The sequence below is a fragment of the Brassica napus genome, chromosome A5 (genome assembly GCF_020379485.1).
Source record: "Brassica napus cultivar Da-Ae chromosome A5, Da-Ae, whole genome shotgun sequence".
In the NCBI taxonomy this organism is placed as follows: Eukaryota; Viridiplantae; Streptophyta; class Magnoliopsida; order Brassicales; family Brassicaceae; genus Brassica; species Brassica napus.
The window spans coordinates 2,951,785-2,979,734 of record NC_063438.1 but is presented as its reverse complement, the minus strand read 5'-3'; the positions used below and the strand labels follow the sequence as shown (position 1 = coordinate 2,979,734).

Sequence of the window (27,950 nt, the reverse complement as noted above, 5' to 3'; positions counted from 1 at the left end):
ATCGTGACGCATTAAAATCAAATTTACTATATGACTTTTATTTAACATTAATAGCTTATATTAATACAACATTAATAAAGATACAGAGTAGTAATGTATGATACAAGTAACTTCTCTGGCTCGTTAGTTCTTGTGCAAGTGATCACTCTTGTGTGCCATAGATTATTTATTATTCTGTCACATCGTTAAAACAATCACAAAACTTGCACGATGATCCCTTTGACGACCCTTAACATATCCAAGAAACTTGAAGGAATGGCTCTATTTTCATCTCAGGCAAAAAGCACATTTGTCTCTCTTGCCTGCTTCGGATACTAGTTGGAAAAATCAGGTTTTGTTGTGACTCAGGAGAATATAGCGTTAACAAAGGCCTCTGAATCAAATGGTTGGAGATCTTCTACAGCTTCTCCTACACCTATAAACTTTACTGGAATGCCTAATTCCTCAACCACACTGACCTGCAAGAGATGCAGTGAACGGGTTTACGATGAGCCGATAAAAAATTAAGACTGGATATTGAAATTTATGGGGGAGTTTGTTTACCACACAGCCTCCTCTAGCAGACCCATCAAGTTTCGTCAATATCAAACCTGTAATACCAACAACCTGACAAAAAAAAGAGTGAGCAAGATTCCTCAAGAGTTTATAGCTTGGTGAGCGAGAAGCACTAGGTTTAGATGGTGTACCTCGTTGAATTCCCTAGCTTGTGGAAGCATGTTCAGACCGGTATTTCCATCAAGTACAAGTAGGATCTCCTGACAATACCAGTTGAAAATTAATAATTTTAGCTAACTCTTGGACGAAAAATGGAGACTAGTAAGTGTAATAAAAGCAAGGCAACACACTGAGATAAGTAGATAAGCTCACTCACATTAGGTGCACCAGAGACAACCTTGCCTACTGCTTTTTTGCACGCAATCAACTCCTCCATCAAGCTGTAATTAGTATGGAGACCTTAACCAAACATAATTAAATACACCTCAGATCGGTAAAACAATGTATCCGTATGTTCTACAAGACAACTAGCAAAATCTTGTGTACTCACGTCCAGATGTATCACACAGTACAACATCGTAACCTTCTTCCTTCCCTCTTTTCACAGCCTTTGAGAGAACTAGTCACACAAAATGTTTCATACTAGTAAGCAAACGTTCATTGTGCCTTTAACACAGTCACTGGCAACACAAACATTTGTGCATTTTTCGTTTTCACCTGTTGCTGCTTTAGCCTTCTCTCCTTCAGCCACAACAATCTCACACCCAGTCCTCTCAGCCCATATCTCCAACTGGTCACTTGCAGCAGCTCTAAACGTATCCCCAGCTGCCATCAATACCTACGACAATTCATCGCTGATAAACACTCATTGTCAAAACGGGTGGTCTACTTCAACATCGGAAGCTGTACCTTAGTCCCTTCATTCTTCAATCTATGAGCCAACTTTCCTAAAACAAAAAAAACAAAAAAACAAAATCCACTCTTACACATATACAAAGCCAAGCCACACTCTAAACTGACTAATGTCTATATTGCCTTTACCAAGAGACGTAGTCTTTCCACCTCCATTCACTCCAACGATCATTACAACAGCTGGTTTCCTAATAACACCATACCATATAATAAAGAACAATTCTCTCAAATAGCTTTTTTTTTTAAGTTTTTGTCACAAAAATAATACTCAAAAAAAAAATGACCACAATAACCTATTTTTATTTTGAAATTTTTAATTTTAATTTTTAATTTTTTTAATTTGAAATCATATTCACAAATCGCATCTTTAACTCTAAAACCTAAGTCTTAGGTAAAATATTTTTACTTTTTAATAAAATTTATTTTGATCATTTTTTTCCCTGAATGCTATTTTTGTGACAAAAACTTTTAAAAAACTATCAGAGAATTTATCTATAATAAATCAAAATTAAACCAGAATCTTCCACTTTAATCGGAGGAGATGAAACAGTAAAGAGAACCTGAATCCAAGTTGAAGCTCTGTCTTGCTGTTTTTCTTAGCCAGCATCTCCAACACACTCCCCTTCAACGCATCCTACATCATTTTTCACATTATTATTTTTTTGTGATCAAACAGCTCATTAACATGCATAACACGTGTTACAATTATAGTTTTAAGATTAAAACCTTGATCTCGCTTCCTGACTTGAGCTTCCCTGACATTATATCATCCCTCAGCCTCTCAACGATCCTAACCGTAATCTTCGGTCCAAAATCAGAAACCAACAACGCCTGCAAATTGAAAATTCCATTTTTCAGTAAAGCGAGAGAGAGAGATCGGAGAGATGGTGGTGGAGTTCAAGAGAAACCTCTTCAAGTTCATCTAGCACTCGGTCTGTTTCGGCGAGGTTCCAGAAGAGGAGGAGCTCGTCGATGACGGCTAGATTCTCCCTAGTCTTGGAGAATCCGGAGAAGACCTTCTCCACGTCGCTTTTGGCCTTCTCCTTGATCAACCGACCGAGCCGCGTGAAGAACCCGCTCTGCCCGGCTGAGCAGCGGAATTTGGGATTCGGTGGACGGAGTTCTCTTCTGTACGGAGATAATCGGAGCCGTTCGGAGGAGAAATGCGGCGACGTACGTCCGGCTAGAAACGAGAGGTGAGCAGAAGGAGAAGCCATGGCGCCTCTCGAAGAAGAAGAGCAGTGACCGGAGGGAGGATAATGCTTTTGAATACGCTGCGTTTTAGTTATTACTATTGTGGCCCAATATATTATCGGTACAGAGGTCCACTACATATCATCAGAGCCCATTACTATTGTGGCCCAATATATTTTTCCTTCATTTGCATTTATTTTGATACAAAATTTTCGGTTAAGATGATTCGAACTGCGTATATAAAAAGTATATGCAAAAAAATTACATACAAGTAAAAATGATGTGTTTTCAAAACACGGGCGAAGCATGGAAAAAAATATACTCAATCTGTTTCATAATAAGTGTTATTTTACTCTTTTTTTTGTTACACAAAAAGTGTTATTTTACAATTCTAATACAAACTATACTTACTTTTAGCTGAAAATTAATTACAAACTGCATTAGTTTTATAAATAATTTTATTTATTTCAAATATTATTGGTCAGAAAAATGTAACTAATAACAATTTACATATATTTCCGTTACTTTCTAGTTTGTGTGAAAAGTATCAAAGTTATACTTATTCAGAAAGGGATGGTGTAGTTAGTATTAATAATGGCTGATCCTCGACCTATGATGGAATTAAAATTGTTTATATACCTCTTAGTTTTGAATATATATATATATATATATATATATATATATATATATATATATATATATGTAATTGATGTAATTTTGAGGCCCTAGAGTTATTATTATGGAAGGAAATATATGGCTTGTTTCTCTTTATTTATTGCATTCGTCCTTTTTCCGTCTTTAACAATTTCCGGGATTTTATCAATTTATAATTTATCATTATAGTTTATCATACGACAGTTAAAAAAACTATATCTCAGTGGGAAATTATACAAGGACTTGCTATTTGCTAGTCAATTATCTTTTAGTGATATTCAAAACAAAATAAAACTCTTTTAATGAGTACTTCAACCTATGTCTGTTAGTACGACGACAACTATGAGAATCATACATCGCGTAAGTTTCCAGAAATTAATATAAATCAAATCACATTATCTTTCCACGTTAGATAAGATGAAGTGATGAAGCAACTAAAATTCCACGACGAAAACAACAGGAAGAAAATCCACTACTGATCATTACCGATGAATGGTTGAATTGGGTTATAATATTACGTAAATTGTAGTCCATGTATCTCAAATTTGATCGAATCTCAAGTTAAAAGATGGTGTTTATTTTTTGCTGGTTATTAAAAATTTCTATTAAATGCATAAAATTCAAAAAATAAGGATCAATTTAACTTGACAAGGAATCGGCAGTAGATATCGCGTCTTAATTATTAAATCGATGCAATTAAACTCAAGTGCTACATTCAGTCATAGACTAAAATGACAAAAGATAGTGAGTCACTTTAATTTCCTAATCGGCACTGTTTTGATTAGCAACCAAAAAACTATCCAACATATATATATATATATATATATATATATATATATGGGATTTTTGCAAAATTGACCTACAACTTAAAGTCAAACACAAAACTAACCTCCTTTTTTTTTGAAAATTGCTTTTGCCCTATTCACCCCACAAGTTCATATAATTTACGAAAATGCCATCAATTTTTTTTTTTTTTTTTTCGAAAATGACATCTTTACTCTCTCACCCTCATCATCTTCAAGTAATTACAAGATTGCCATTGTCATCAATACCACAACCACCATGAACAACCAATTTGAAGCTCTTAATGCTCCTAAAATCGATTTACCCTTCTTCTTTTTCCACTCTTGTGAACTAAACACAACATATCTCTCACTTTCTCTCCACAATGAGCTAAAAAAACCCAAGATTTTGATTCTAAAATTTTTATGGTTCATAGAGTCATAGAAGCTAACGATTATGGGTGGGTGACTTCCGTTTGTGATTCTGTGTGCTTGGAGAAGCGTTATGTATGCTAAGGAACTTATCTCACTAATTTAAGGTATGACATCGAGTTTTTTTCCAGATCTGTTCGTCAGACGACTTACTTGGGAAGTCGTCTGGCTGTAGACGACTTACCTTTCAGTCGTCTGGCTGTAGACGACTTACCTGGAAGTCGTCTGGTCAACGCAGAGGTTATTTTTGCAATTGACTTTGAAATCTGTAACCTGAGACGACTGAAAGTTAAGTCGTCTACTATTGTTTGGTTTCAAAAAAAATTCCAAAGAACCTAGACGACTTACATTTCAGTCGTCATAGGTTAGTTTTGTATTTGACTGGATAATTTCAGAAGTTTGACTTCCCCAGACGACTTACATTTCAGTCGTCTGGCGAAAATTAAAATAATAATATTTTTTTAAAGTAAACGACTTACAATTAAGTAGTCATAGGTTAGTTTTGCAATTGAAAAAAAAAACTTCAAGATTTAATTATACACAGACGACTTATAATTCAGTCGTCCACCAGACGACTTAATTGTAAGTCGTCCAGGATTTTTTTCCGAGATTCTGGTCAAACCTCGTAAATTCTGGACGACTTACATTTCAGTCGTCTCGTGGACGACTGAATTATAAGTCGTCTGTATATAATTAAATCTTGAAGTTTTTTTTTCAATTGCAAAACTAACCTATGACGACTTAACTGTAAGTCGTCTACTTTTAAAAAAATATTATTATTTTAATTTTCACTAGACGACTGAAATGTAAGTCGTCCAAAAAGTCAAACTTCTGAAATAATCCAGTCAAATGCAAAACTAACCTCTGACGACTGAAATGTAAGTCGTCTAGCTTTTTTGGAGTTTTTTTTAACCAAACAATAGTAGACGACTTAACTTTCAGTCGTCCGAAATAACAGATTTCAAAGTCAATTGCAAAAATAACCTCTGCGTTGACCAGACGACATATAGTTTAGTCGTCTAGACAACTTAGATTGAAGTCGTCCGCGTCTTCTCCACTAGTTTTTAAGTCTTCTACGTTAGTTTTTGAATAACTTGTATTTTTAAGAGTGATAAGTAACTTCAAGATATGTAAAACTCATATTTACAAAATATGTTCTCTCCCTTAGTTTTACTAAATTTGACTAAGTTTTTCAATGCAAACTTATAAAAAATATGATATGCTTTGACTAGTTACTATTGTTTGTTTCCATCTCTTACCAACATTCTTGTTTATTAAGATGAGAAAAAGGCCATTGGAGTTTATTATTGCATATGAGAGATCCAAAGATAAGAAAAATGCTACTGAAGTCTATTATTTCATTGATTTGTAAATGTGTAAACACATTGTTAGCACATTTAATACATCTTGGAAAACATTATTACTGATTTTACAAAAAATTCACAACTAAAAGAGTATACATGCAATTCATAAAACAGACCACAAACAAAACAATTATAGATCATTCATCTACAAAGACAAGCTTGGATTCCACTTGAGTAGACAAGACCAGACAACTTTTAAGAAGTCCAGACGACTTCTAAGAAGTCCAGACGACTTCTAAGAAGTCCAGACGACTTCCAGGATGTTCAGACGACTTTGCCAGAACACTTTTAGGAAGTTCGGACGACTTCCAGACGACTTTACAGGTAGTCCAGACGACTTTTAGGAAGTCCAGACGACTTCCAGACGACTTCCAGATGACTTCCAGACGACTAACAAGTAAGTCGTCCCAGAAGTCTTCCAGATCTGAAAAACCTGCATATTAAATCCAGATCTGAAAAACCTGCATATTCAAAAACGTTCAAATGGCTTAAAAACAGAAAAAATGAGTGGAAGATTAGATAAATCTACCTTTACAGAACACACAAAAATACATATCTAAAAATAATAGATCTACCTTTAAATTAGTGGAAGATGAGTACCAAATAATTAAAAACCTGCAAAAAAAAAATAAATTAGTAACAAAGACATGAGACAAAATTGAAAAAATCATATAAAGTTTGGTGTTTTCAAGTCAAAGAGATTAGAGTGGGTTTGGAGAGTTTTAGTTTGGGAAAAAAGTAAGAACTTTATACAACAAGAAGTTACCAAATGAAGAAAAATCAGACATAAGAACTTACCAAAACGTTCAGAAAAATTCAGACGACTTCCTAGAAGTCCAGACGACTTCCTGGAAGTCCAGACGACTTCCTGGAAGTCCAGACGACTTTGTCAGAAGACTTCCAAGAAGTCCAGACGACTTCCAGACGACTAACAGGTAAGTCGTCCCAGAAGTCTTCCAGATCTGAAAAACCTGCACATCAAATCCAGATCTGAAAAACCTGCATATTCAAAAACGTTCAAATGACTTAAAAATAGAGAAAATGAGTGGAAGATTAGATAAATCTACATTTATAGAACACACAAAAATACATATCTAAAATTAATAGATCTACCTCTAAATTAGTGGAAGTTGAGTACCATTTGATTAAAAACCTGCAAAAGAGATAGATTAGTAAGAAATACATGAGCCAAAACTGAAAAATTCATATAAAGTTTGGTGTTTTCAAGTCAAAGAGATTAGAGAGAGGTTGGAGAGTTTTAGAATGATGAACATTACATTTTTGTTGCAGCCATTTGAGAGGAGGAGAGAGAATGTGTAAATTTTTCTTTATATAGGGAGACAAAAAATCCAATTAGATTAAATATTTTTGACTCTGACGACTTCCTGGACGACTTACATTTCAGTCGTCTGGTGAAGAAATTAAAACAGACGACTTACATGTAAGTCGTCCAGAAGAGTTTAATATTTTTAGCGGGAAATTAAATATTTTTAGCGGGAAACTAAAATAGAAGACTTTCCAGACGACTTACAAGTAAGTCGTCTGGACGACTGAAATATATGTCGTCCGGGTAAATTATTCAACAGACGACTGAAATATAAGTCGTCCACACCCTAAACATAACCCCTAAACTTAATTATCTAATTAAACACTTCATAAAACCAAATCAAACTTGAAAAGTGTTTACTATACACAGAAATAAACACATATAAGTGAAAACTAATTTTTGAAAAAAACATTTTAGTTTTCCAAAATCTAACCCTAACAATACATACAATACTACAACATATGTTTGCCAAACTCCTAAACCAAAGTATTTCATGATTCACTACTTCCACTCATATATCTTCAAAACAAATCAATTTTATCATATCTTAATTTATATGAGTTAAAACTGTTTATAATTACTTGATTTTTATTTTTTACGCATCAAAATATTTTTTACAAGATTTATAAATTATTTTTAAAATAAACTGGTACCAGACGACTTACACTTCAGTCGTCCAGACGACTTCCAACATCTCAGACGACTCAGACGATTTACTGGGGCTATATTCGTAAAAATGGCTTCTGTTTTTTTGTTTGGTCACAAGGGGCTGAGCTGTAATTTCACTAGGCTTTTAGATTTGTTTTGCATTTGATTCAAGTTTGGGTATAGGTTTGGAATTAAAATCAAGTTGTGGGTTAGTTTTGGCAAAAACCCCTATATATATATATATATATATTAAAACTAATGATTTGTATCATATATTCAGATTCTCAACACATGATCTTGCGATAGCGATTTCTTGTTTGTATGCAATGCGACAATAGATCTTACATAGTTTTTCTTTTTTGAAAAAAGATCTTACATAGTTTATCGTTAAAAATTATTTGTTAAATATTCATTTTTAAACATTTGAACTGGCACTTGCAGAAACAACGTTTGCTATCGTAAACTAGCACTAACTTGTAAATGTATAATCCGTCCTCTTCCTGCAATAGACCAAAAATGGTTTAGAAATGACTACGTCTATCAAGTCAACACGACAAAATTGTAGAAGAAAGTGCAATATAGTTGATCAGTGTGCCTAATCCATGTGCCATGAAATAACGAGGCAAAACCCATTAAATTTCCAGAAGCAATCTGTAATGGTTACTTGTCACTGCAAGCCAGGCCTAGCGGTCAGATGTGGTCTTATAATAATATACATATTTGACCATGTCGCAAAATACATTAAAAGTAAGTGGCGGATCGCGTCGTGGTAGTTTTAAACTGTTGAATCAGAGGCGTTAATCTGATTTTTGTTTCCACAATATATGTTTAACACGCGATGCTTACGTGCGTCGTTACAAAATACATCTGCATGCATGCCGTTTTATTCTAAAGGTGCATGCAGTTAATTGTGTGTGCTTGCTGCCAGTACATGTCAAAAACCTGTTTATATACCTTCCCTAGCTATTACCTACATCGGCTAGTTGAATATGGATGAATCACGTGACTTTTTTTTTGACGAAAGGTTTGCTTGAATCACGTAACTATTATAATAATAAGTTGTATTAGACTATTAGTTAACTGGTATGTCAAAATAAAGCATCATTCATACATACGCATGCAGACGTGAGAAAGCGGCTCTATAGTGTTCTCGGACGGTAAGTTGTTCTTCCTCCAAATCCAGCAGTCATTGCAGCTCTTCGTGTTACGAGAGGGTTTAATTCCTCTTTAAATGTCTCAATTCATTAGTATGTATTAGCTTCAAACGAAAAAGAACACGTGATTGTATTTACAGTTTAATTTGAGTTTCCTGACTACCAAATGATTATACTAGTCCCATATACCTAAATTTTAAAGGTCTTTTTTTTTCTGTTTACTCAACCAACAACATCTGTCACCCACGTCTAGGCATAAATAAACAAGAAATACCTGTAATTTCGTTCACAACCTCCTAACAATTTCTTGTATAAAAAGTCAAAACTTAATCACTCAGTGCACGGTACGTGCCGTATCAACGACTCCAACTAGAGCCAAAGACTTTCTCAAAGTTTTTTTACATTCCACGAAATATTTGAAGGGTAGACACGCCCATTTATTTGAAAACGTATATAAAACGAAATACTTGCGAAGAAATAGTAATACCAATGATAATAGTTCAGACTTAGTTGACAAAAAAAAGTTCAGACTTAAGGAAATTTTTTTAAAGTAGCTATGTAAAAGCATTAAACAACTTACACATGTAATACATGGCGCACGCCGCTGGCCACCGCCAAGTATCCTCAAATCAACCATCTGATCAACAACGTCACACTATCTCCATTTCTACAATTCTACTCTCTTTTTTTTTCCTAATATCTCTCCATCTATAATTTAAAACATATCAAACTTATCAAAAGTACATATTTAAATTTTCATCCCACTAATTTGATTAAACTCAATACATAGAATGGAATATTATTGATTATATTTTATGCATAACATATATTTAGAATCTTTTGGGGAAAATATATTTTAATATAAGAATATATACCCATCAAAAAGTAATTTAAAGTTGTCTTTTTTTTTCTTTTTTTTTTAAAGTTGTCTTCTCATGTTGTTCCAACGGTCGGTTCTAGAAAATATAAACAATTAGAACATTTCCAAGAAACAAGAATACAAATAGCTCGTAAGCGACTGGAAACAACCTAGGAAAAAATCGTGCGATATTTGCCACACCTGTATGACTATATATATAAGAACGTTTATCTTCTCATTCACTTCACAAAACAAAACGATAAGGAACCTATTCTACACAGGATTGGACTTATATATATATACATAACATCAAAAGTCATGGCATATTCAACAATGAAACATTCATTAGAGATAGAGTTAATCTCAGCGGAAGGACTCAAGGTTGATAGAAAACCGGTGAAGAGAAAGACATTCTGCATCGTCAGAATAGATCAGAAGACTAAGGTTTGTAAACTTGATGAATCAGGTGGGAGTTGTCCCACTTGGAAAGATAAAATCGAGATGGAGATGCCTATAAACGGCAGTGTAAGGTTTCTCTCCATTGAAGTATTATATCGTACAAGTGGTGGTGCCGATAAGAACGTTGGGTTCGCGAAGATTCCGGTGACGGATTTCATGGGAGGATTTGCTCCTCAAGGGCATTTGAACTTTTTGAGTTACAGGTTGAGAGACGAGTATGGTGACAAAAGCGGTATCATTAACGTGTCGATAATGGTGAAACCCGACGGTAACAATATTAAATATTCTACGCCATCTCCTTTGGTGGTGGCTACGAGGGATTATGCAGCGTGTAGTTCTCAGGCTGCGGTGAATGGTCAAATGTGGAGACCAAAGACATCTTCCTCAATGGCTGTGGGCGCTGGTTATGGCGGTCGTGAAGTAACAGGAGTTCCTGTTTGGTGTACGTATCAACAGTCGTCTTAATATTTTTCTTTTTGGTTTTTGTTTTTCACACGTTTGTCTGAACAAATTTTCATTCATAGTTTTGCCATATTTATTCCAAAATTGGGATTCAGGTGAAAAACACGTCTGATTAATCATGAACTCTTCTAAATTTTAAGTATAATTATGAAAATATGAAATAATAATAAGGTCTATTTTACATCTGAAGTCTTATGAGCTTAGTTTTATCGAACAGTAATCTTGTTTCTTATGACATATCTTGCAAATTTGAATTAACAGGAAAACTTTTTCAAGAATTTTCGAAACCTGTTTTGTTTGAGATTCTTATAAACAATGAGACGTTACACTAGATCTTCCCTGTTGCGCTACAATATGTTTGACACTCATTGTTTTGGTAAGCAGTTAACAAGAACAATCAGTAGTCTAGTGGTTAGAGAACCCTCTAGCTGATCATGTATGCGCCGGGTTGGATCCTGGGGAAGAGGAGCTGTGAGGATACAAGCGCATAATGATGGATTGGATTTCATCTCTAACGTCTGATGTACAGGCGAGATTGGTGCGCATCTGAGCTCTCTCTCTTCTTTTTTGCATAAGATCTGGTCTCTTTTCTCTCGAGTTTTCTTTTCAAAATTAAAGATACATATATCATATATATGTTATAATGGACTGGAAACTATCATTCTTAAGCTTTTGTCGTAATTAGCAATCTGATTAAGTATCAACGTACTAATCATAGTATCTTATATATTAAAACAGAAGTCATGACTTCTTTTCATGTGTGATTTTTTTTTAGTTTGGACCATTCCTAGAAAATATCATATTTAACATAAGTTCATTATTATATCTTTTAATATCTTTATCTTTTTATTTGAAATACAAATGAATATATTTAAAATATTCTAACAAATCTTTTTAAAATCTTCTTATAATCTTTTTAAATTTACTTTCAAAAATTAGTTAGTTTTAATTTAAATTATCATAAAATATAATTAGAAATTAAAATAGAATATAGTTTTGCCAAATTTAACGAAACTAAAAAAGATTCTAATTTAACGAATTAAACCAAACAGTTTTGGTTTATAAACGAAAATTTAAATAAAATCAAATTAATTAATTTCACAAATACATTTACTAATAATTTTTAAAGATTTTGTTAGAAATAAATATTTATTTTAATTTTATTTTTTTCAAATTTGTTTTCTAATAAAATAAAAATCATGATTTTTTTATGAATGACATTTTTATTTGGACTATCATTAAAATTTTATATTAAATGTATATCAGTAATGCTAATATACATAATATTTTTAACTACTTTAATCATAATATCTTTTATATCTTTTAATTTTTTTAAAAAAAAATTCTAACAAATCTCTTGAAAAAGATTATAATTAGATCTTAATTGTCATAAATTGAATATAAATATTTTCAACTAATTTTGCAATTAGTAATGAAATATTACTAAAAGAATAAGATTATATCATATTTTATGAATTTTATAATAATATATATCATTTTAAAATAAATGTTATATTGAAAAAAATATGATAAAATTATTTTAAATTGATAAGTTAACATATTTTATTTTCATTAATATAAAATATTTATGCTAAAAATATAATATGTTGGTAGAACGGGTTAATATTAGTAAACAATATAATACATGTATAAAAATTTAACTTATCTTAAACTTTTTAATATACAGTAATTTATTATATAAAATTAATAAACATTACTTAAAAATATTGCGATTTGAATTACGGATCATGATTATAATAAATTAAATACAAAATTGTTTTATGTGTTGTTTCATGTATTAAAAATTTTAGTTTAGTAATCAAACGCAAATTCAATAAGAAAAATATATAATAAGCAACATATATATGTGATGATTTTAATTTACAGCATGAAAACTATAAAATTATTATATTTGGCATAATTATACAAACATTTAAATATGTGAGTAACATTAAAAATATATAATAATTATGTAAAACAAATATCTATATATATAAATGTGAAAATATATACCCGCACGGTTGTGCGGGTGGAAATCTAGTTATTTTATTAATGTTCTAAATACATAATAAGCGGCCGTTTAAATAAATCTTTTTTTTTTATCAAAAATCTAATGCAGTAAATCTTTCAAAACTATAGTAATTACTTTTTAAACGCTTAAAATATAAGTTCATGATAATAATTATTTATTAATAAATTAAGTTAACTAATATATTATAGTGTAAATTAATTTTATGATAATAAGTAATATACTAGTTTAAAATTATAATATTTAATAGAGTATATATTATATGTTGTTATAAATTTGTAAGTTTTAAGCCGTCTAATTAACAATTCAAACATCTGATTAAGTGTTAGGCGTTCAATCTGCACTAAGAATCAAATCATTATCGGTTTTAGTGCTTTCTCGAATATACTTTTTGGTTGTATGACAAAACACTAATATTAATTTTTGGCAACGCATTAAAAACGTTTATTCGATCAACCAGTTTGGTCGAAGTTTGTGGGCGTTTACATATCACATGTGCATATTAAGACCACTTCTCTCTTAGTTTGTTCCAAACACACACGGCAAAACCTCAAAATCTATATAACAATAATTTCAACATGTAAAACAACAGTTATGTAATATAACTATTTACTTTCTGCATTTACACAACAAAGTAGTATTAGAGAGAGAGAGAGAGAGCAAGCCACATCCTCTGTCTCGGGTGTTAAAGCTCTTAAACTTTTTTTTTTTTTTTAAGCTCTTAAACTTTAACAATGGACATGAGTTGAAACGATTGATCACCATCGATCTAATGAAGGTGAGTGGAGAAACTTTGATCATACTGCAGCATCGCCACTTTGTTCACCGGTTTTCAGGATGTTGAATTTGCAGAGAGGGCAAGTGGCGTTGATGCGTAGCCATTTGTCAATGCAAGCTTCATGGAAATGATGTCTACACGAAAGCTCTCTCAGCTCTGTTCCATCTTCATAGTCACACAGACAAATGCAACATTCCTGAACCAAGGCAAAGTACCATTAGAGAAAGAAAAAAAAAACTAATTATATTTCGGACTGTGACTAGTTAACTTACAGCTTCGTCACTTGATAACACACGTTCACTTGGAGAATCAACACCAAGCTGAGTCATTATCCCTCCACGAGTTTCCCTTATCTCCCCATTCACTTTCTCTGAGTTTCTCACCGTTAGAAACTTGAACTTGGGAAGCTTTTCAATCTCCTCATCAGACGCGCCTTCCTGAAACATCAACAACACATCAGAAAAAAAAAGCACCTTACCATATACAAATAAAACCGGGTCTTTTGTGACTTCTTACCCGATCTGCCAATGCGTACAAAACCGCAATGATGCAAGGCAAACAGCAGCAGACAGCAATACCAATAAGACAAGCAACAGCAACGCACAGGACTACGAAGATAACGTCAAATGCAAGAAACGCCACACAGAGCCTGCATACCACAGATACAAAACCATAATTCATCTAACAGAACAAAGCTAAATGAAACATTCGACTCAGACATAAACATAGGCCCTCAAATTTGTAATAAAATAATAAAAAATTATTGAAATTTTTACTAAAAACCCCCAAAATCTAACGCACAAACAAAGTAGATTAAACATGTTTTGTGTGTTTCCAAAACAAACCAGTAGAGCTGAGGAGAGCTTTGAGCGAGTTCCGCAGCATCAGCAGTGACCCAATAAAACCCAATGACCCACCACACGAACGAGAAGATTGCATTCGTTGATTCAATGTGCTTAGCAACACTACAGTAAAAAAATCATCATCAGTGAAAAAAAACAGAGTTCATTTTTGAGGAGGATAAAAGGAATAAACCTTTACTTACCTATTTCCAGATTCAATCTCAGCACCATAACCATCACTAGATCCTTGAACCGAGCTTAAACCGGAATCCAAATCTCGGTTCGATTCACGACGGCGATACTCAGCGATCACACAGGCGATATGAATCAAACACTGGAGATTATACCCAACGATCCAGAACCTAAGAGGAGCGCGAGGATCTTCCTCCGAGCTAAACCACGAGACTCCCACGGTGACGAACACGAACGCTAGATTCCACAGCACGTCCAAGACTATAACCGGTTTAGAGTAGGCCCACTCGCTCTGCCTCTCCTCAATCTGCTCGGCCGCCGTCTCGCGGACTCGAACCGACGACTCGCGGAGCATCATCCCGCGGCTGCTCGCGCGGCGGAGAAGCCGCGACGCAGCGCCGCGTAACGGCTGCGAAGGACGGCGGTTTCGGTTGAGTAGCGGCGAGGAAGCGTCATCAGTCGCCGGAGAAGAGGAGGAGGAGGAGGAGGTAGGGATCGGTGGTGGATACATTATTTTACGGTGGACCTTTGACGAGTGATTTGAGTTTGAATGGGTCTTATACCGAGAGATAATGTTTTTAGTTTATGTCGGAGGTTCTTCAGATGAGAATGAGATAGTGACAACGACAGATGTCGTGTTCCATTAACGTCTGTCCGAAAAATATTAAATCATCATGGCCCACAGTTAATGGGCTAATACAAGTGATGGGCCTATAATGAAGAAGTATTAATAAATATTGAGAGTTGCGCGGCCAGTGAACTTGCCAATAAGTTACTAAAACACGAATTAAGGGCCCATTTAGAGCCCATAGATCAAAGAATGGTCACACTAGTTAAACATATTAATGGGTTTCATTTTCAACGTTACGAGTTCCAAATTTAGTAGCAGGAAAATAAACATTCTTTGACCTCTTGTTTGAAAAGATTATTGTCTTAATCCTAAAGTTTATAATAAGAAACATATTTCACCATAAAGATATGCCACATGTAGTTGTAAATTCATACAGTACTTTCATCGTCTCACTTGCCAACCTCATTAAGAAAGGGTACGATGACAAATAGAAACAGCATTAAATGCTGCATGCGTTTCATAAGATATTCCTAATTAAAGTCGAGCATATATTTATAGCAAATGCACCTATCGCTTTTATTTATCGGTTAGGTTTCTTTTTCATCACGTCACTCCCAGGGGGTCTTGCTCGGTCACCACCATTGAAAATAACCCTTCTTACATTTTTATACTACATACTATTAAAATCAATAAAATGCACACACGATACTAATCATAATCTGTGCGTCCAGGCCCGTCGTCGCATAAGGCAAGTAAAACACATGATTTAGGCCACAAGATATATAGCAAATTTTAGGGTCACATTTATGTTACATATTCAGTCATATTCAATGATTTTAAGCATTTTTGTGTTGTTTGTAATAGTACTATTTTCCATTAGTATTTATATAAAATGCCACAATTTTTATTGTGCTTTAGGCCACATCAAATTTTAGGACGGCACTGTATGCATCTTTGACATCATAAAGTAATACTCTCACCGTTTCACAATACATGATGTTATTAATTAGTGCACAAAAATTAAGAAATTTATTTTTTTCTAAAAAATAGTTTTAAAAATAAAATTTAAAACTCATCCAACTAGTTACAAAAATGACTACAACATCTAATTGGTTATACAGTTTTCAATAAAATAAAAAAAAACATAAAATATCAAAACATCATCTATTTTGAAACAACAAAAATCTTACTATATAGATCAAGTAAAGATAATTCTAATAATAGAATATAGTGTAATAGATTTTTTTTGATAAGTAAATGTAATAGATAGTTTTAACAGAAAGAGCGTTGTTTCATTTAATGTTTCTTCAGACTCATTAGCCTAATCACCAAAATGTACACACAATACTAATCAGTGAGTCAATGCCCGAACCATCAAAACGGACCACACCACACGCTCCGGTTCGTTCTTGACTCCAAAAGGCCCAGTTATATAATAACTTCACTTCAGCTATTTCTCGCATCTCAGAGCAGCTCTGATTTTCTGAACGGTGCATGATATCAGATTACTAACGGTCTCGATCGATTCCACGTTGAGCTTAGCCGTGGGAAGAGAGTTGACCAAAATCTGAAACGCCACGGTTAGAAGCGAACCGGTTTCCTCCGTCCCTTGACCATCAGGGAGTATAGCAAACCCAGAAGGAAGTAGAGCCACGTAAGCAGAATCTCCACCGTTCATCACAGAATGCATCGCAGGGATATCAACCGGCGCGTATACAACTACAGCCCCAGATGCATCTATGCTTGTCTCTTGCAGTATCAACATACTACTCTGGCTCGCATTCATAGCCTGCACCAAACAAAAACATTTTTTTTAAAAAGGAGGGGCAGAAATGGGAATATCAGTTTCTGCAATATTGAGGGGTAAAAAGGTAAAGTCCGCAGATAATAATGCAGTAAAGGTCCCAAATGTCTTATTGGTTTTGACTTTTATTTTCTGACACTGCATGCATCCAAACTCTAGATTTGTCCTTTTTCAATCAATCACGACAAGATACGTATGACCACACAGTTCCTTTTCAGACACATGCATGTACTTACAGTGGAACGTAAGAGAGAGACGGAGTTAGAGTAATCTTGGCCCTTGAAGATGTTAGCAATCTCCTGCATAGGTCCACCGTTGGATAAAATATCCCATTCCGATCTCAAAAGCTCATCTCTCAGAAAATCAAAGAGACGTCTCGGTGTAACCGGGACCCACACGGAGGTGGCGGCGCTTAAAAGAATCCCCGGTGGTTCACCGGAGTCATTAACGTTCTTCCTAGTCATGATCCTCACGTCTTCATCTATGTTACCAATGTCAAGCTTACTCCATTTCTGTGAAGAAGAAGCGCACACGCCTCTACAAAAATTCTCAGTCATCCTTTGTGCTAGCCTTAGCATACTCTTCTTCCCTATAGAGCTTATGGCTGCTGCATTTTGCATTAAAAAAACAAGTCAACAGGACCAATTCTGAGTACAACCAGTTGAACCATTCGACAATTAATGTCCCTAAATTTTAAAAGATTTATTATACATACATCGTATGGTTTCTAATTTGTCTATTATTTTTTAACGATATCCTAAAATCGCTTATGACCCCGTAAAATTTAACATCCTTATGTGCAAGTCACTAAACTGAAAACGCTACTGGGAGAGGAAGGGTTTGCAGCTTACGTGTGGGTTTGCTGCGGTTGGGTATTGCTGAGGACATGAGGATGGCGAGGCTTTCACATTGTCGTTGCAGAGCGGATACCCACCGTTTGGAGCCGAAGGCCAGACCCGAGCTGACTAATGGACGGTACGAATGGTGGATGTTGGTCTCGTCATACTCGGTGTGGTCAATCCATGTTACCTATGAGGAGATGACTAAACTTTATGACCGTGACTATCAAAAAATTATAATGAAAAATGTTACTTTTCTTTGTACTTGAAAAATTAATATATAGAAAAATAAATTTAAGAAATCTACCAAGAAAATGACGTGAACAAGAAAACATTAGATTATATAGATTTATAGATGATTATATCAATAAAATAAAGGTGAATTTTCCAGCATTACATGAATATTAATGTATAGAAGTTTTTTACAAAAAAAAAAAAACAATTTAGGGAGAAGCGTTTTGTAGAGTAGTCAGTAACCAGTTAACAATTATGTGAAAAGTTGAGAACAAATCAAACATCAATGGAAAGACCTAAAAATACCTTAGAGTAGCCATTGGGCATGTCATGGACAAGGCAACCAGACGGTAGCCTTCTACAGCTCAGAGAAGACCTAGCTGAGGCTGCACCGCCTCTTTCGCTTATCCTATCCACAGAGACATCCACGACTGCCCAAACACCTTCTGCGTGTTGTTTACAGAACCTTAAGAAAGTCACTTGACGAACCGGCACTAGCGGTGATAGCAACTGAAGCTCAGCTTGCATCTACACAAAAAACAACCCGATCCATATTAATAAAAGAAAACTATAGAATGTATCAAATTGAGTATGTATGCAATATATATACGTAGTTACCAGATGAATAGCACCGTTTCTTGTCCCTCCCATACCACTAGAGATGATTTCTATAGTCGAATTTTTTGCAATCATACATGGAAACATCTCCGCCCATCGTTCCTACAAAACCAACTATCATTGTAAGAACCTTTTAGTAAATACATCGTTACTTATTAAAAGCGTACTATACTAACCGAGTCCATTAAGGTTTCAACGAGGGCTAAGCTATTAATGATAACCATTCCTACTTCTTTCGAAGCTTCCGAGACAAACCCGCCCGGTTTAGGCCCGAGGCAAGGTCTGAAACTTTTGTCATATTCTTCCCGGTTCAGCATCTCACGTTTGCCTTTCGAGCTTTGGATCCAAAGTGGCTCACTTGTTTGCGCCATTTTCACTAGCTCGTCCATAGCGGAAACAGCTAATTCCAGATACAATGACTTCTCGTCGACTCCTCCGGCAGAAATATCCGTACCGGTACGGTTAACCGGAGCATTTAAACCGGAGTAGAAATGAGATGATGGAATCTCGAATACAGGATGGAGTAGTGTAAAACCACCACCAGCATCAACATTTCTTGAACCGACACCGAGTTTGAGCGTAGAGTTTGGTAACTGATGTGAACCGGCGTCATCGGACCGGTTAATGAATTTTCCGGCTAAGGCACATAAACGGTCCAGCTCATCTTTGAGACGTGAGTTCTCGATTCTTAACTGATGCTCTTCAAGAGAGATCTCTCCAAGAACAGCGGAGGCACCGCAGTGACCGCACATAGGATTCCTCATGGCTTCCCGCACCGACATGTTCTCAGCTCGGAGCTTATCGTTCTCTTGTCTCAATAAAGAGTTTTCATGTCGCTCAATTTGCGTCTACCGGAACAAAAAAAAAGGGAAAGAACATTTATACTTACTAAAACAAGAAAGTATGAAGAGAAAGTACAAACATTTAATTAAAGAACTACTATAAAAAGTATTCAAGAAGATGAAGATAACCTTCATTTGAGTACGGCGGTTTTGGAACCAGAACTTGACTTGGCGAGTATCCAAGTTAAGCCGACGGCTAAGATCTAGCCGTTGCTTCTCATCGGGATGAGGACACTCCTTGAAAACCCTAAAAAAAAATCAAAGGTTTAAATTTAGATTAAAGAATTTAATACTAGAGTTAGTTTATTAAATTAAAGAGTTTAATGGATAATATTATAATTGTTATTACGATTCGAGTTCTTGTATTTGATGTGGAGTATGTCGGTGGTAACGTTTCTTCTTCTTTAAAGGTCTATCAGAAGCGTCTAAGTCATCCTCGCCGGAAAGTGCTTCGACGTTATCGCTTCCAGATCTACTCTCTGGACTTCTCCGAGTAACACTCACCTCGAAGCTCTCGCCGGTTCTGCCCACTTCTCCTCCGTTGTTTTCTACATTTGTTTGCTGTCGGAGACAAAAAAAAAAAAACGTTTCACACGACCAAAAGAAAAACATTAAAAATATAAATAATCAAAGGGAAAGAAGTTGATAACATACAAGGCCAAGAGAGAGACGAGGAGAAGAGAACTGAACTGGACCACCGGACATAGCGGCGGCTGGTGAAAAGAAATGGTTTCCACCACCGACGGTTTCGCCGCCGGGGGTTTTATCGTCGTCGTGATGGAGAAACCCGCTGAAATTCATTATTAAACCAAACAAGTGTTTAAAGATAATATCCACAATTTTTTTTAATTGTTTTGCTCTTTCAAATAATATCCTGAAAGTTTGTTGCTTAAGTGCATGTTCAAGAAGGAGAAGAAGAAGAAGAAGAAGACGAAAAGTGGTTTCAGATTTGTTCAGACGGGAGAAACAAGAGATGTGTAATCTTCGAAGCCTTACGTTTTATAAACCGCCAAAGAATAGTTTGGTTGACTCTTCACTCTCCCACCGTCTTTTCTTCCTTTTTTCTCTTTCACATGCTTATAAAAGTCCACTCGAACCTTAGATTACGGTCTTGTCCTCTCATACCTTTTATACACTGTGTATGTTTATTATTATAGGGACCACTGCATCGAGTGTAGACTGTAATAATCAGCTTCTAGTTAATAAGAAAACTGTTCATTTTAATGACATTTACTTTTCCTTGCACAGTTTTACAGAGATTTTGTTCAGAAGATAAAATTGCTCATATTTTACATATGAAAAGTAAAGGTTTTAACATAAAAGAGAAAGTAAAAGGTAGATATGGGCTGTTGTAAAGCGAGTTATTAATTATATGGCCCATATTCATCTAGTACAATAGAGTTATTGCGATATAACCTAAGATCAATTATTGAATGATTGGATCATAATGGACAAGAAAAGCTGTCAAATTGAACTGCCTCATTTATAATATATATGCTTTCTTACTTACTCAAAATGTTACCAATCTACAGAACACACAAAAGGTCGGCCGAAAGTATTCTCTTTTTTCACCAAGAATTATGCATTATAATGCACAATTTTAGCTGGGAAAATAAGCTAACTATAACAATGAAAGGTAGCTATCACATGTTAAGTATCAGAAGCTACTGACCTAATAAAACTCAAAAGTTCACACTTACCTACATGCAACTTGTTGACCAAAATTAAAAACTGCATGGAACATCTTGTGTTAGCCGACAGCCATCTTTATACCTTTCAAACCTATTTTCTCATCAAGTTACTTCAAAACTTCTAAAGATAAGAACCAATATCATCCAGTTATAACATGCCAAAATAACATTAATGTAACATGGACTTAAAACCCGTTAACGAGGATGTTCTCGGGATCGTATTTTAGACATAAATTTACAAGCAATTTACAAGTTATACGTTGTAAACTTGTAAGTTGTAACTTGTAACATAATATAGAAAGCTCAAGCTCACATGGGGGATCATTGACTCAAAGCCATGGCAAAGAATAGCTTCTTGTCAGTCAACAAGAAGAAGAATGCGAGGGAAAAAGAAATTTGGTTAGTTGCTTAAGCCTTATAATAATGATACGATGGGGAGCACTACTCGATCTGACGATCTAGTCAACTTTTTTCTTTTGTTTATTTCATTTGTTAAGAATGTGAAAACAATCATTGCGAATTTATTGTTTTTTTTGAAAAAAAAAATCAAAAACAAAAAGATAACATTATAAGAAACTGAAAAGAAGAAGAGAAAACTCAAATCATGAGAGTGCTTTAGTATTGTTTTTATCTTCCTCAGGTGCTGGGACAGTCCAATACTGTTTCACCGCATAGTAAATCTTCACTCTCTCATGAGGACCCTTCTCGTGGTCAGCAATTCTACCTTGCCATTGAAACCCTTTGCTTAATTCCTTAACCTTAATCAAAACGTCGACGTCGTCTCTTATAATCACACCACCACCCGGTCTAAGAACCCGGTCCATCTCCAACAATATATCCTCCGGTTCACACTTATCTTGGTACAACGTGAAAACCGAGTCAGCATGGATAAAATCATACGTCCTTGGATACGTCGACATCGCTTCACACCTAGCAACAAGACCATAACCGGATTAAACTATAAACTCCCACAAGAAAATCCGGTTAAGTTTAAGTCCGGTTTAGGCTTACCAGTTTTGATACGTTCCTATTAGACCACGCTCGTAAATGACACCTAGAGTATTGTGCTTCGCCTCGACCGGGACAACGTTCATGACCCAAACCGGCTCATCAGCTAGAGCCGCCGCGAATCCACCGAGGTAAGCGTTCATGTCGAGTAAATTTCTGTATCTCCCAGTTTCACCTAACTGATAATCTAATTTCTTGTAATAAGAAACTCTCTGCTTCCACAGTTCCGTGTCCTCCAAGAAAGCTTCTGGCGTTATTTCCTTGAGATCACCGTTGTTTACCCTAGGAGGAACCGCGTTTAACCTAGCCGGCCACTTCTCCACCTTCCCTCCAGCCACCGTCTTTAGATCCTCCGACTCATCAACTTCAGGTAATGGCGTCAAACAAGAATCCATCTTCGTATACCTGAATCATTCGTTATGTATACATAGCCAAAATTTTAACATTTTCTAACTAAATAAAGAAAGAAATTAAACTAGTTACCACTTACCAAGCCATGTCGGGATCTTGATCATAGCGACAAAACTCCGGATTCTTCAAAACTTGTCTCATTTTTTTACAGTGAATGTGGTTAAAAGGCTTTTGCCAGATAGCTAGATCATCTCTCTGAACAACTTTCTTCCAACACAAGCTTCTCGCGACTTGCTCGATCTGTGTCTGCTCTTCATTTAAATCATCCATCGTCCTTTCCCATCCTTTCCATCTTTTCTGCCAATTAATCGGTGGTCCAGACAGTATCCAGTACCCTCCTGGTCTTAAAACCCTGTCCACCTCCATCAAGTAAACCCCATCTGCAAAATAACCCAAAGTGTTAAAAGACTCAATAAGAGTAGTTTTGTAATTGTTTAGGGATTAGAGCCTAACCGTTTTTCCCCCAAGGGATAAGGCAACGAGAGCAATGTGCTAAGTCAAAGGCTCTAGAAGGGTACGGTAAGCGGATTGTGGCCATGATTCCGATCATTGCCGGCACGCCACGCTCAAGTGCAAACTGAACCTGAGCTTCATGTGTATCCCTTGGAGCAAACGACATGGTTGTGATGTTTCTTGATAAAAGATATGCACCAAAGCTAGCCACCTGAAAAATCCAAAAGACATATTTTCGATTAATACCAATGTTTTTTTTGGGTGCAAATGTTAAAATTTATACCAAGATTAATACCAATGTTAAATCAAAATGAGGACAAAAACATCAAAGTCAACGTGAGAGATTTACATTTCATGATTTTGACTCTTCTTATTTTATTATAACTACTGGTTTTATTTTCAACTTTACAGGTTTAACTGTAAGGTACGAGTAGGTCAACGGTCACAATCAGAAACCAATAACGTTGAAAAATAGCTTGATGTTTGTGTTTCTATTTTTATAATTAAATCTACAAAATGATGATGCACTAACTCCAAATCTACTTATTGTTCAAATACTATCGAATATATTTTAAATTAGATGGGTTTAGATATGGATATGCATGAATCAATCTTATCAGTTAAGTTGGATGTATTCTTGAACAAATTATCTAGAAATATCCCAACAGAAAATTCCATAAATTCTGTGGAAAAATCTTATTTTCTTTTGAAGTATTTGAATAAAATAAATTATCAGTAACCGTATTAAGTCAAAACTATAATCAGTCAAACCGGTCGGTTCAGTTTATTCAGAGGGAAAAGAATTTGCACTTACCCCACAACCGGTATCGATAGCGGTACGTATCGAACCGTCGCTGAGATCAATCAACCGTCCGATATCATCAATATACGCATCAGCGCCACGTGGAAACATCGTACCGCCACCAGGAAACCAAAACCGATCATTCTCGTACCGGACCCAGTTCTGATTCTTCTTCTCAACCGTAAGCTCCGTGTGAGGCACATTAGCAAACCACGCGACGTCGCGGCTCTCCGGCCACCGGAACGGCGTCTTGTAACCGTACGGCGCCGGAATACGACACTTCAGCGCTTCCTCTCTGTCGGGACAGTGCCTCTGCCTGTACTCCAGCCTCTCCCGAGAGAACTTCAGCGATCGCTTCGCGTCCTCGCACGGCGTGTGCTCGCTCAGCGCGGCGTCGCACGACGGGAAACTCACGGCGGTTACCGCCGACGGAGGTGGATCGTGAGGGTTGTGGTGCGCGTTGAAGTCGAGATCCGTCGTGGAAGTTGTTTTGGAGAATTTCTCGCACGGTGGTGCATCGGTTGATGTGTCAAAGGCGGCGCGTGGATTCACCGTGGTGTTTTGCCAGACGCCGAGGAGGTAGCTTCCGATGCAGAGGACCGCCACTAGGGTTATGTAATAAAGATTGGACTTCTTATCCCTCGATGATATTCTCGTAGATAAATTCATCGCTGAAGTTTTTAGAAAATATTTATAAAATAGAAGTGCGTGTTGTGTGTGTATATAAATACACAACACAACGAAGAGAGTCGAAACGAATGTGTGACGAGAGAGTTTTTGTTTCAAGGGTTGATATGAAGTAGTTCGAGGGTATGTAATATAAGGGGAGGAGCGACTGTGTGATACGCGCTTAAAAGTCAACGGGTCAATGTATCGTTCGTGGGAGATTAGCCTAAAAACGTGCGAGCTAGTCATAGACATGAATGGCGAATTATTATTTTTCAAGTTTCATTTTTAATCAAATTGTTATTATTTGTTTTGGAAAATTATGGATTTGCGTATATTCATGCAGTTGTATTATGAGCAGGATATCTTTTGACATTTGGAAATAGTTTTTAATGTTTCTCTATATTATGTTATCTAATTAAGAATCATAACAAGCTGATGAAGCGCGTGATGATTGTTAACGTAGGTGGGGTCTGTTTGGGTACTTTGGATGCAAAGAGACGCAATCCCTCTTGCACTTTATTCCGGTTTCGAACCAAATTCAATCCCGGTTCAACCGGAAAATCACATATACCCTGGTGAAACCTAAAATGAGATTCTCTTTTGCTCTGTATATACGCCACTTTCAGGGATGATTTAAGCTTTTGTGTGGGACCATAGGAGTGATGAAACCTTGCGGGGTAGTGAAGAAAGCCCAAAGAAGCAAAAGTTTTGTTCAGCATTGGAATCTCAAACCGCACTGAGACTATATAGTAAGGCTTGCATTTGCAGCTAAGTACTGGTTAGATAAAGTGGTTATTATACTCAAGGTAGAACGATCCTTCCACGATGCATGGATGGATGCATGATGCAAACCTATGACTTGTGCCTCAAGAAGCCGAGGCATAAAATATTTTTATTATAATAACCATTCATGCAGATAAGTATTTATACAAGGACTAATAACAACAGCAAATTACACAAACGGACCAACATAAACTTTCTTCCATAAGCTTCAAGGTGCCTTGATCTTGGCTCGTGTCGGAAGCAACTGTGTTTATTGAGAGATACACGTGAAGATCAGAATTTGGAAAGTGTGTTTGCTGTGGAGAAAGAAGAAGGGAAGTGTTGTGTTACCTGGTAGCAAGAAATGAGGGAGGTGATGAATCCAAAAGCTCCAGTGACACGAGGAGTGATCTTCTTTGGATATAATCGAAGAAGACCGACTGCTACAACAATGTCCATGGCTGCTTTGATCAAAGCAAGACTCCTCTCGTTAGACTCTTTAATCTTAGCACGATACTTATCATCCTGCATCATACACAATTGATAAAACATGAATTGAGTTATTTATAATATAACTAGATTCCCTTAGAAACAGAAGAGTGACAAAACATTACTTGATACTTGTTGCCATTCTTAAGCCCCTTTTCGATCTTCTTCATGGATGAAGAGAGCCTCCCAATCTCACCAATCTAATAACAGTGGAAACCGTTATAATTAGCAGCTATAATAACGTAACATGAGGAAGCCAATAAAAAACGGACCTCGACTAAAGTTGTACAAACAGAAGATCCCATCCAGCAGAAAAGTGATATACGTCCAAGTAACTCAGCTCTCTCTTTGTTCTGTTGATGACACAAATACACAAGAGCATTAGCACAAACAACTAAACTAGTGGTGCACATGTCTGTTTTTTTCTCACCTTGTAGATTCCTGATCTCCCAAGCCAGACAATTTGATCCAGGAACAAGAATGTAGATAACAGTGCGTTCTTGGACTGAAAATAATAAACACCCATCAACCAAGATTTAGCCAGAACAAAAAAAATATAATGAAACAAAAAGGTTTGTATTTAGCAAAAAAAAAAAAAAAGGTTTGTCTTCTCAGTTTGTCTGAACAGTTCACTTATAGGTTCTGTATGAAAACGAAAAGAACTATGAAGCACCTTTCCAAGTAAAGCAAGAGGAAGTGGAGTCCCTTTAGGCACAGGACTGATAAGACCATGCAGGTCATTAACAAACTGCAACAATAATAATAAAAAAAACATATATGAGTTATAACAGAGCGTGTAACAAAATCAAAAGACAAAAAAAAAAAAGAAATCGAAAAAAAGAGAGGATATTATAAACCTTGAAAAGACGGAAGACTTTCCTAGCTAAGGTAGTGGATTTATCAACGTTTTGAGCAGTACCAGGTTGTCCACCGCTCAAGAACTTGGAACCATACTGTATAGCTCTGCACAACTTATCCCTTGCCTCCGCTTTGTTCAGATACATAACCACTAGACCAAGCTCTGCTCTCGTTACATCTAACGTACTACTCCCCATCTTCTCTCTCAAAACACACACCAAAGAAACCTCCTTTGTGATGAACAGAGAGAGCCTCTGTTTTGTGTTTCTTTTGTTTTGTCTTGATCTTCTCTGTTTTCGTGTGTAATCCGGAAGATAGAGCTTGTTTGGTCATCTTCGTTTCACGATAAACAAACAAAACGTCGCCGTTGGTCAACGCAAGGAGCTCCTCGATCCTTTAATCTAGACCGTCGATTAAGCTGACTCTCTGTGAACCTAGCCGTGCTTCTCCCACACTTGATTATATCTCTCACTCTCTGCTAGTGGAAGTTGAGAATATCCCGCGCGTCCAAACAACGACGTGGCACATATCTTTAGAAAATTTTAAAAATCCACGTGGGACATCGAGCCTTTGAAAGGCCCAATAGGCTTTGACGTTGGCCCGATTTAACATTTAAAAACCCGCTCTTCTTTAACCGATTATTGCAAAGAACCATATTAGTGATTCTTATTATTTTTAAAATGCTTTTAAGTACAAAAAGTGACTAAAGAGACAAAGTCAAAAAACTCTTAACATTTAATTGCTCCATTACAAAGCTCTTAATTAAGGATTTTAAAAAAAAAAATTATAGTTGGCACACAATCAACCAAGGATCAAGGCATTCATCACAATGAGTTGACAAACATAAGAAACATTACAAGTCTATAGGATGCTGAGGCATGAGACAAAGTTGCAAGCGTTATACATTTCCCATTGCATTCAAAGATCAACAACATCAACTAACACATTACAACATATGAACCTAAGCTCAATTTTACTCTCTTAAGCCAAAAGATGAACTATCAAATGAGTAGTTCAGTTTGGGAGAATCAATTGCTCCTTTTGAGATTCTATCGACACATTGCCTATATATCTAAGACAGCATAGCCAGTTATAGTTCATCTTTTGGCTTCAGAGAGTAGAATTGAGATTTGGTGTTTGGTGTTTGATCTTTGTATTTGTTTGTTGTTGAGATTATAGAAAACTTCCACTCCTATTGTTTTCTGTTTAAATCTAATAAAACATTCGTTTTGCCTTTTTATTGAAAATTATACAAAATCTTACATATTATAAAATGCACAAACCTAAATATTTAATACCATTGTTACAGTTTCATA

The 27,950-nt window shown here is 35.7% G+C and overlaps 6 protein-coding genes and 1 non-coding gene across 10 annotated transcripts; 2 read left to right on the top strand and 5 right to left on the bottom strand.

The window, feature by feature from the left end:
* Nucleotides 1-4: 4 nt before the first annotated feature.
* Nucleotides 5-2,808, bottom strand: LOC106450879 (cell division protein FtsY homolog, chloroplastic-like). The gene is made up of 11 exons (XM_013892667.3): nt 2,316-2,808; nt 2,134-2,238; nt 1,968-2,041; nt 1,537-1,595; nt 1,405-1,442; nt 1,213-1,333; nt 1,046-1,114; nt 872-954; nt 687-755; nt 544-606; nt 5-458 (listed from the first exon to the last, which is right to left on the bottom strand). Exons 1-11 carry the CDS (start codon nt 2,622-2,624, stop codon nt 345-347), a joined length of 1,104 nt encoding a protein of 367 aa, XP_013748121.1. The 5' UTR covers nt 2,625-2,808; the 3' UTR covers nt 5-344.
* Nucleotides 2,809-8,766: 5,958 nt separating this feature from the next.
* LOC111197937 (BON1-associated protein 2-like) lies at nt 8,767-11,535 on the top strand. 2 transcript variants are annotated; one of them, XM_022709357.2, is made up of 2 exons: nt 8,767-10,722; nt 11,127-11,535. In XM_022709357.2, exons 1-2 carry the CDS (start codon nt 10,140-10,142, stop codon nt 11,144-11,146), a joined length of 603 nt encoding a protein of 200 aa, XP_022565078.1. In that variant the 5' UTR covers nt 8,767-10,139; the 3' UTR covers nt 11,147-11,535. The 2 variants fall into 2 exon arrangements, with proteins under 2 accessions (XP_022565078.1, XP_022565077.1); XM_022709356.2 differs by lacking the exon at nt 11,127-11,535 and having other exon boundaries at nt 8,769-10,925.
* On the top strand, nt 11,209-11,296 carry LOC125609713. The gene has a single exon (XR_007339862.1). It is a non-coding gene; the product is annotated as a small nucleolar RNA snoR114 (small nucleolar RNA).
* A 1,776-nt stretch (nt 11,536-13,311) lies between the features above and the next one.
* LOC106450881 (E3 ubiquitin-protein ligase At4g11680-like) lies at nt 13,312-15,184 on the bottom strand. Its single transcript, XM_013892669.3, has 5 exons — nt 14,595-15,184; nt 14,395-14,514; nt 14,066-14,198; nt 13,822-13,986; nt 13,312-13,745 (listed from the first exon to the last, which is right to left on the bottom strand). The coding sequence occupies exons 1-5, from the start codon at nt 15,092-15,094 to the stop codon at nt 13,569-13,571; spliced, it is 1,095 nt and encodes a 364-aa protein (XP_013748123.1). The 5' UTR covers nt 15,095-15,184; the 3' UTR covers nt 13,312-13,568.
* A 1,198-nt stretch (nt 15,185-16,382) lies between these two features.
* Nucleotides 16,383-20,613, bottom strand: LOC106450882 (homeobox-leucine zipper protein HDG1-like). 3 transcript variants are annotated; one of them, XM_013892673.3, is made up of 10 exons: nt 20,488-20,613; nt 20,146-20,281; nt 19,841-20,052; nt 19,621-19,738; nt 18,826-19,497; nt 18,650-18,751; nt 18,338-18,559; nt 17,810-17,987; nt 17,195-17,565; nt 16,383-16,943 (listed from the first exon to the last, which is right to left on the bottom strand). In XM_013892673.3, the coding sequence occupies exons 2-10, from the start codon at nt 20,194-20,196 to the stop codon at nt 16,605-16,607; spliced, it is 2,265 nt and encodes a 754-aa protein (XP_013748127.1). In that variant the 5' UTR covers nt 20,197-20,281; nt 20,488-20,613; the 3' UTR covers nt 16,383-16,604. The 3 variants fall into 3 exon arrangements, with proteins under 3 accessions (XP_013748127.1, XP_013748124.1, XP_013748126.1); XM_013892670.3 differs by lacking the exon at nt 20,488-20,613 and having other exon boundaries at nt 20,146-20,472; XM_013892672.3 differs by lacking the exon at nt 20,488-20,613 and having other exon boundaries at nt 17,195-17,562; nt 20,146-20,472.
* Nucleotides 20,614-21,641: 1,028 nt separating this feature from the next.
* Nucleotides 21,642-24,657, bottom strand: LOC106450884 (probable methyltransferase PMT16). The gene is made up of 5 exons (XM_013892674.3): nt 23,869-24,657; nt 23,055-23,265; nt 22,681-22,981; nt 22,194-22,595; nt 21,642-22,112 (listed from the first exon to the last, which is right to left on the bottom strand). Exons 1-5 carry the CDS (start codon nt 24,523-24,525, stop codon nt 21,785-21,787), a joined length of 1,899 nt encoding a protein of 632 aa, XP_013748128.1. The 5' UTR covers nt 24,526-24,657; the 3' UTR covers nt 21,642-21,784.
* A 740-nt stretch (nt 24,658-25,397) lies between these two features.
* Nucleotides 25,398-26,960, bottom strand: LOC106450886 (peroxisomal membrane protein 11D). Its single transcript, XM_013892675.3, has 7 exons — nt 26,634-26,960; nt 26,450-26,524; nt 26,207-26,281; nt 26,049-26,129; nt 25,902-25,976; nt 25,639-25,812; nt 25,398-25,552 (listed from the first exon to the last, which is right to left on the bottom strand). The coding sequence occupies exons 1-7, from the start codon at nt 26,829-26,831 to the stop codon at nt 25,517-25,519; spliced, it is 714 nt and encodes a 237-aa protein (XP_013748129.1). The 5' UTR covers nt 26,832-26,960; the 3' UTR covers nt 25,398-25,516.
* Between the last annotated feature and the right edge of the window lie 990 nt (nt 26,961-27,950).

Bases quoted from the DNA above. Each gene is read 5' to 3' on its own strand.
- LOC106450879 (XM_013892667.3), bottom strand. From the start codon at position 2,624: ATGGCTTCTCCTTCTGCTCACCTCTCGTTTCTAGCCGGACGTACGTCG. The intron at 2,042-2,133 runs GTTTTAATCTTA...AAAATGATGTAG, and splicing joins AGTCAGGAAGCGAGATCAAG to GATGCGTTGAAGGGGAGTGT. The intron at 1,596-1,967 runs GTTCTCTTTACT...TGGTGTTATTAG, and splicing joins GAGCTTCAACTTGGATTCAG to GAAACCAGCTGTTGTAATGA.
- LOC111197937 (XM_022709356.2), top strand. From the start codon at position 10,140: ATGGCATATTCAACAATGAAACATTCATTAGAGATAGAGTTAATCTCA.
- LOC106450881 (XM_013892669.3), bottom strand. From the start codon at position 15,094: ATGTATCCACCACCGATCCCTACCTCCTCCTCCTCCTCCTCTTCTCCG. The intron at 14,199-14,394 runs GTTTGTTTTGGA...TGTGGTATGCAG, and splicing joins AGCTCTCCTCAGCTCTACTG to GCTCTGTGTGGCGTTTCTTG. The intron at 13,987-14,065 runs GTAAGAAGTCAC...TTGATGTTTCAG, and splicing joins TGTACGCATTGGCAGATCGG to GAAGGCGCGTCTGATGAGGA.
- LOC106450882 (XM_013892670.3), bottom strand. From the start codon at position 20,292: ATGAATTTCAGCGGGTTTCTCCATCACGACGACGATAAAACCCCCGGC. The intron at 19,739-19,840 runs GTAATAACAATT...ATTTTTTTTTAG, and splicing joins CAAATACAAGAACTCGAATC to GGTTTTCAAGGAGTGTCCTC. The intron at 17,566-17,809 runs GTAAGCTGCAAA...TGCAAAATGCAG, and splicing joins CAACCGCAGCAAACCCACAC to CAGCCATAAGCTCTATAGGG.
- LOC106450884 (XM_013892674.3), bottom strand. From the start codon at position 24,525: ATGAATTTATCTACGAGAATATCATCGAGGGATAAGAAGTCCAATCTT. The intron at 22,982-23,054 runs GTTAGGCTCTAA...GTTATTTTGCAG, and splicing joins TATCCCTTGGGGGAAAAACG to ATGGGGTTTACTTGATGGAG. The intron at 22,113-22,193 runs GTAAGCCTAAAC...TCTTGTTGCTAG, and splicing joins ATAGGAACGTATCAAAACTG to GTGTGAAGCGATGTCGACGT.
- LOC106450886 (XM_013892675.3), bottom strand. From the start codon at position 26,831: ATGGGGAGTAGTACGTTAGATGTAACGAGAGCAGAGCTTGGTCTAGTG. The intron at 26,130-26,206 runs GTGAGAAAAAAA...TGTCATCAACAG, and splicing joins GGAGATCAGGAATCTACAAG to AACAAAGAGAGAGCTGAGTT. The intron at 25,813-25,901 runs GTAATGTTTTGT...TGTATGATGCAG, and splicing joins AGAATGGCAACAAGTATCAA to GATGATAAGTATCGTGCTAA.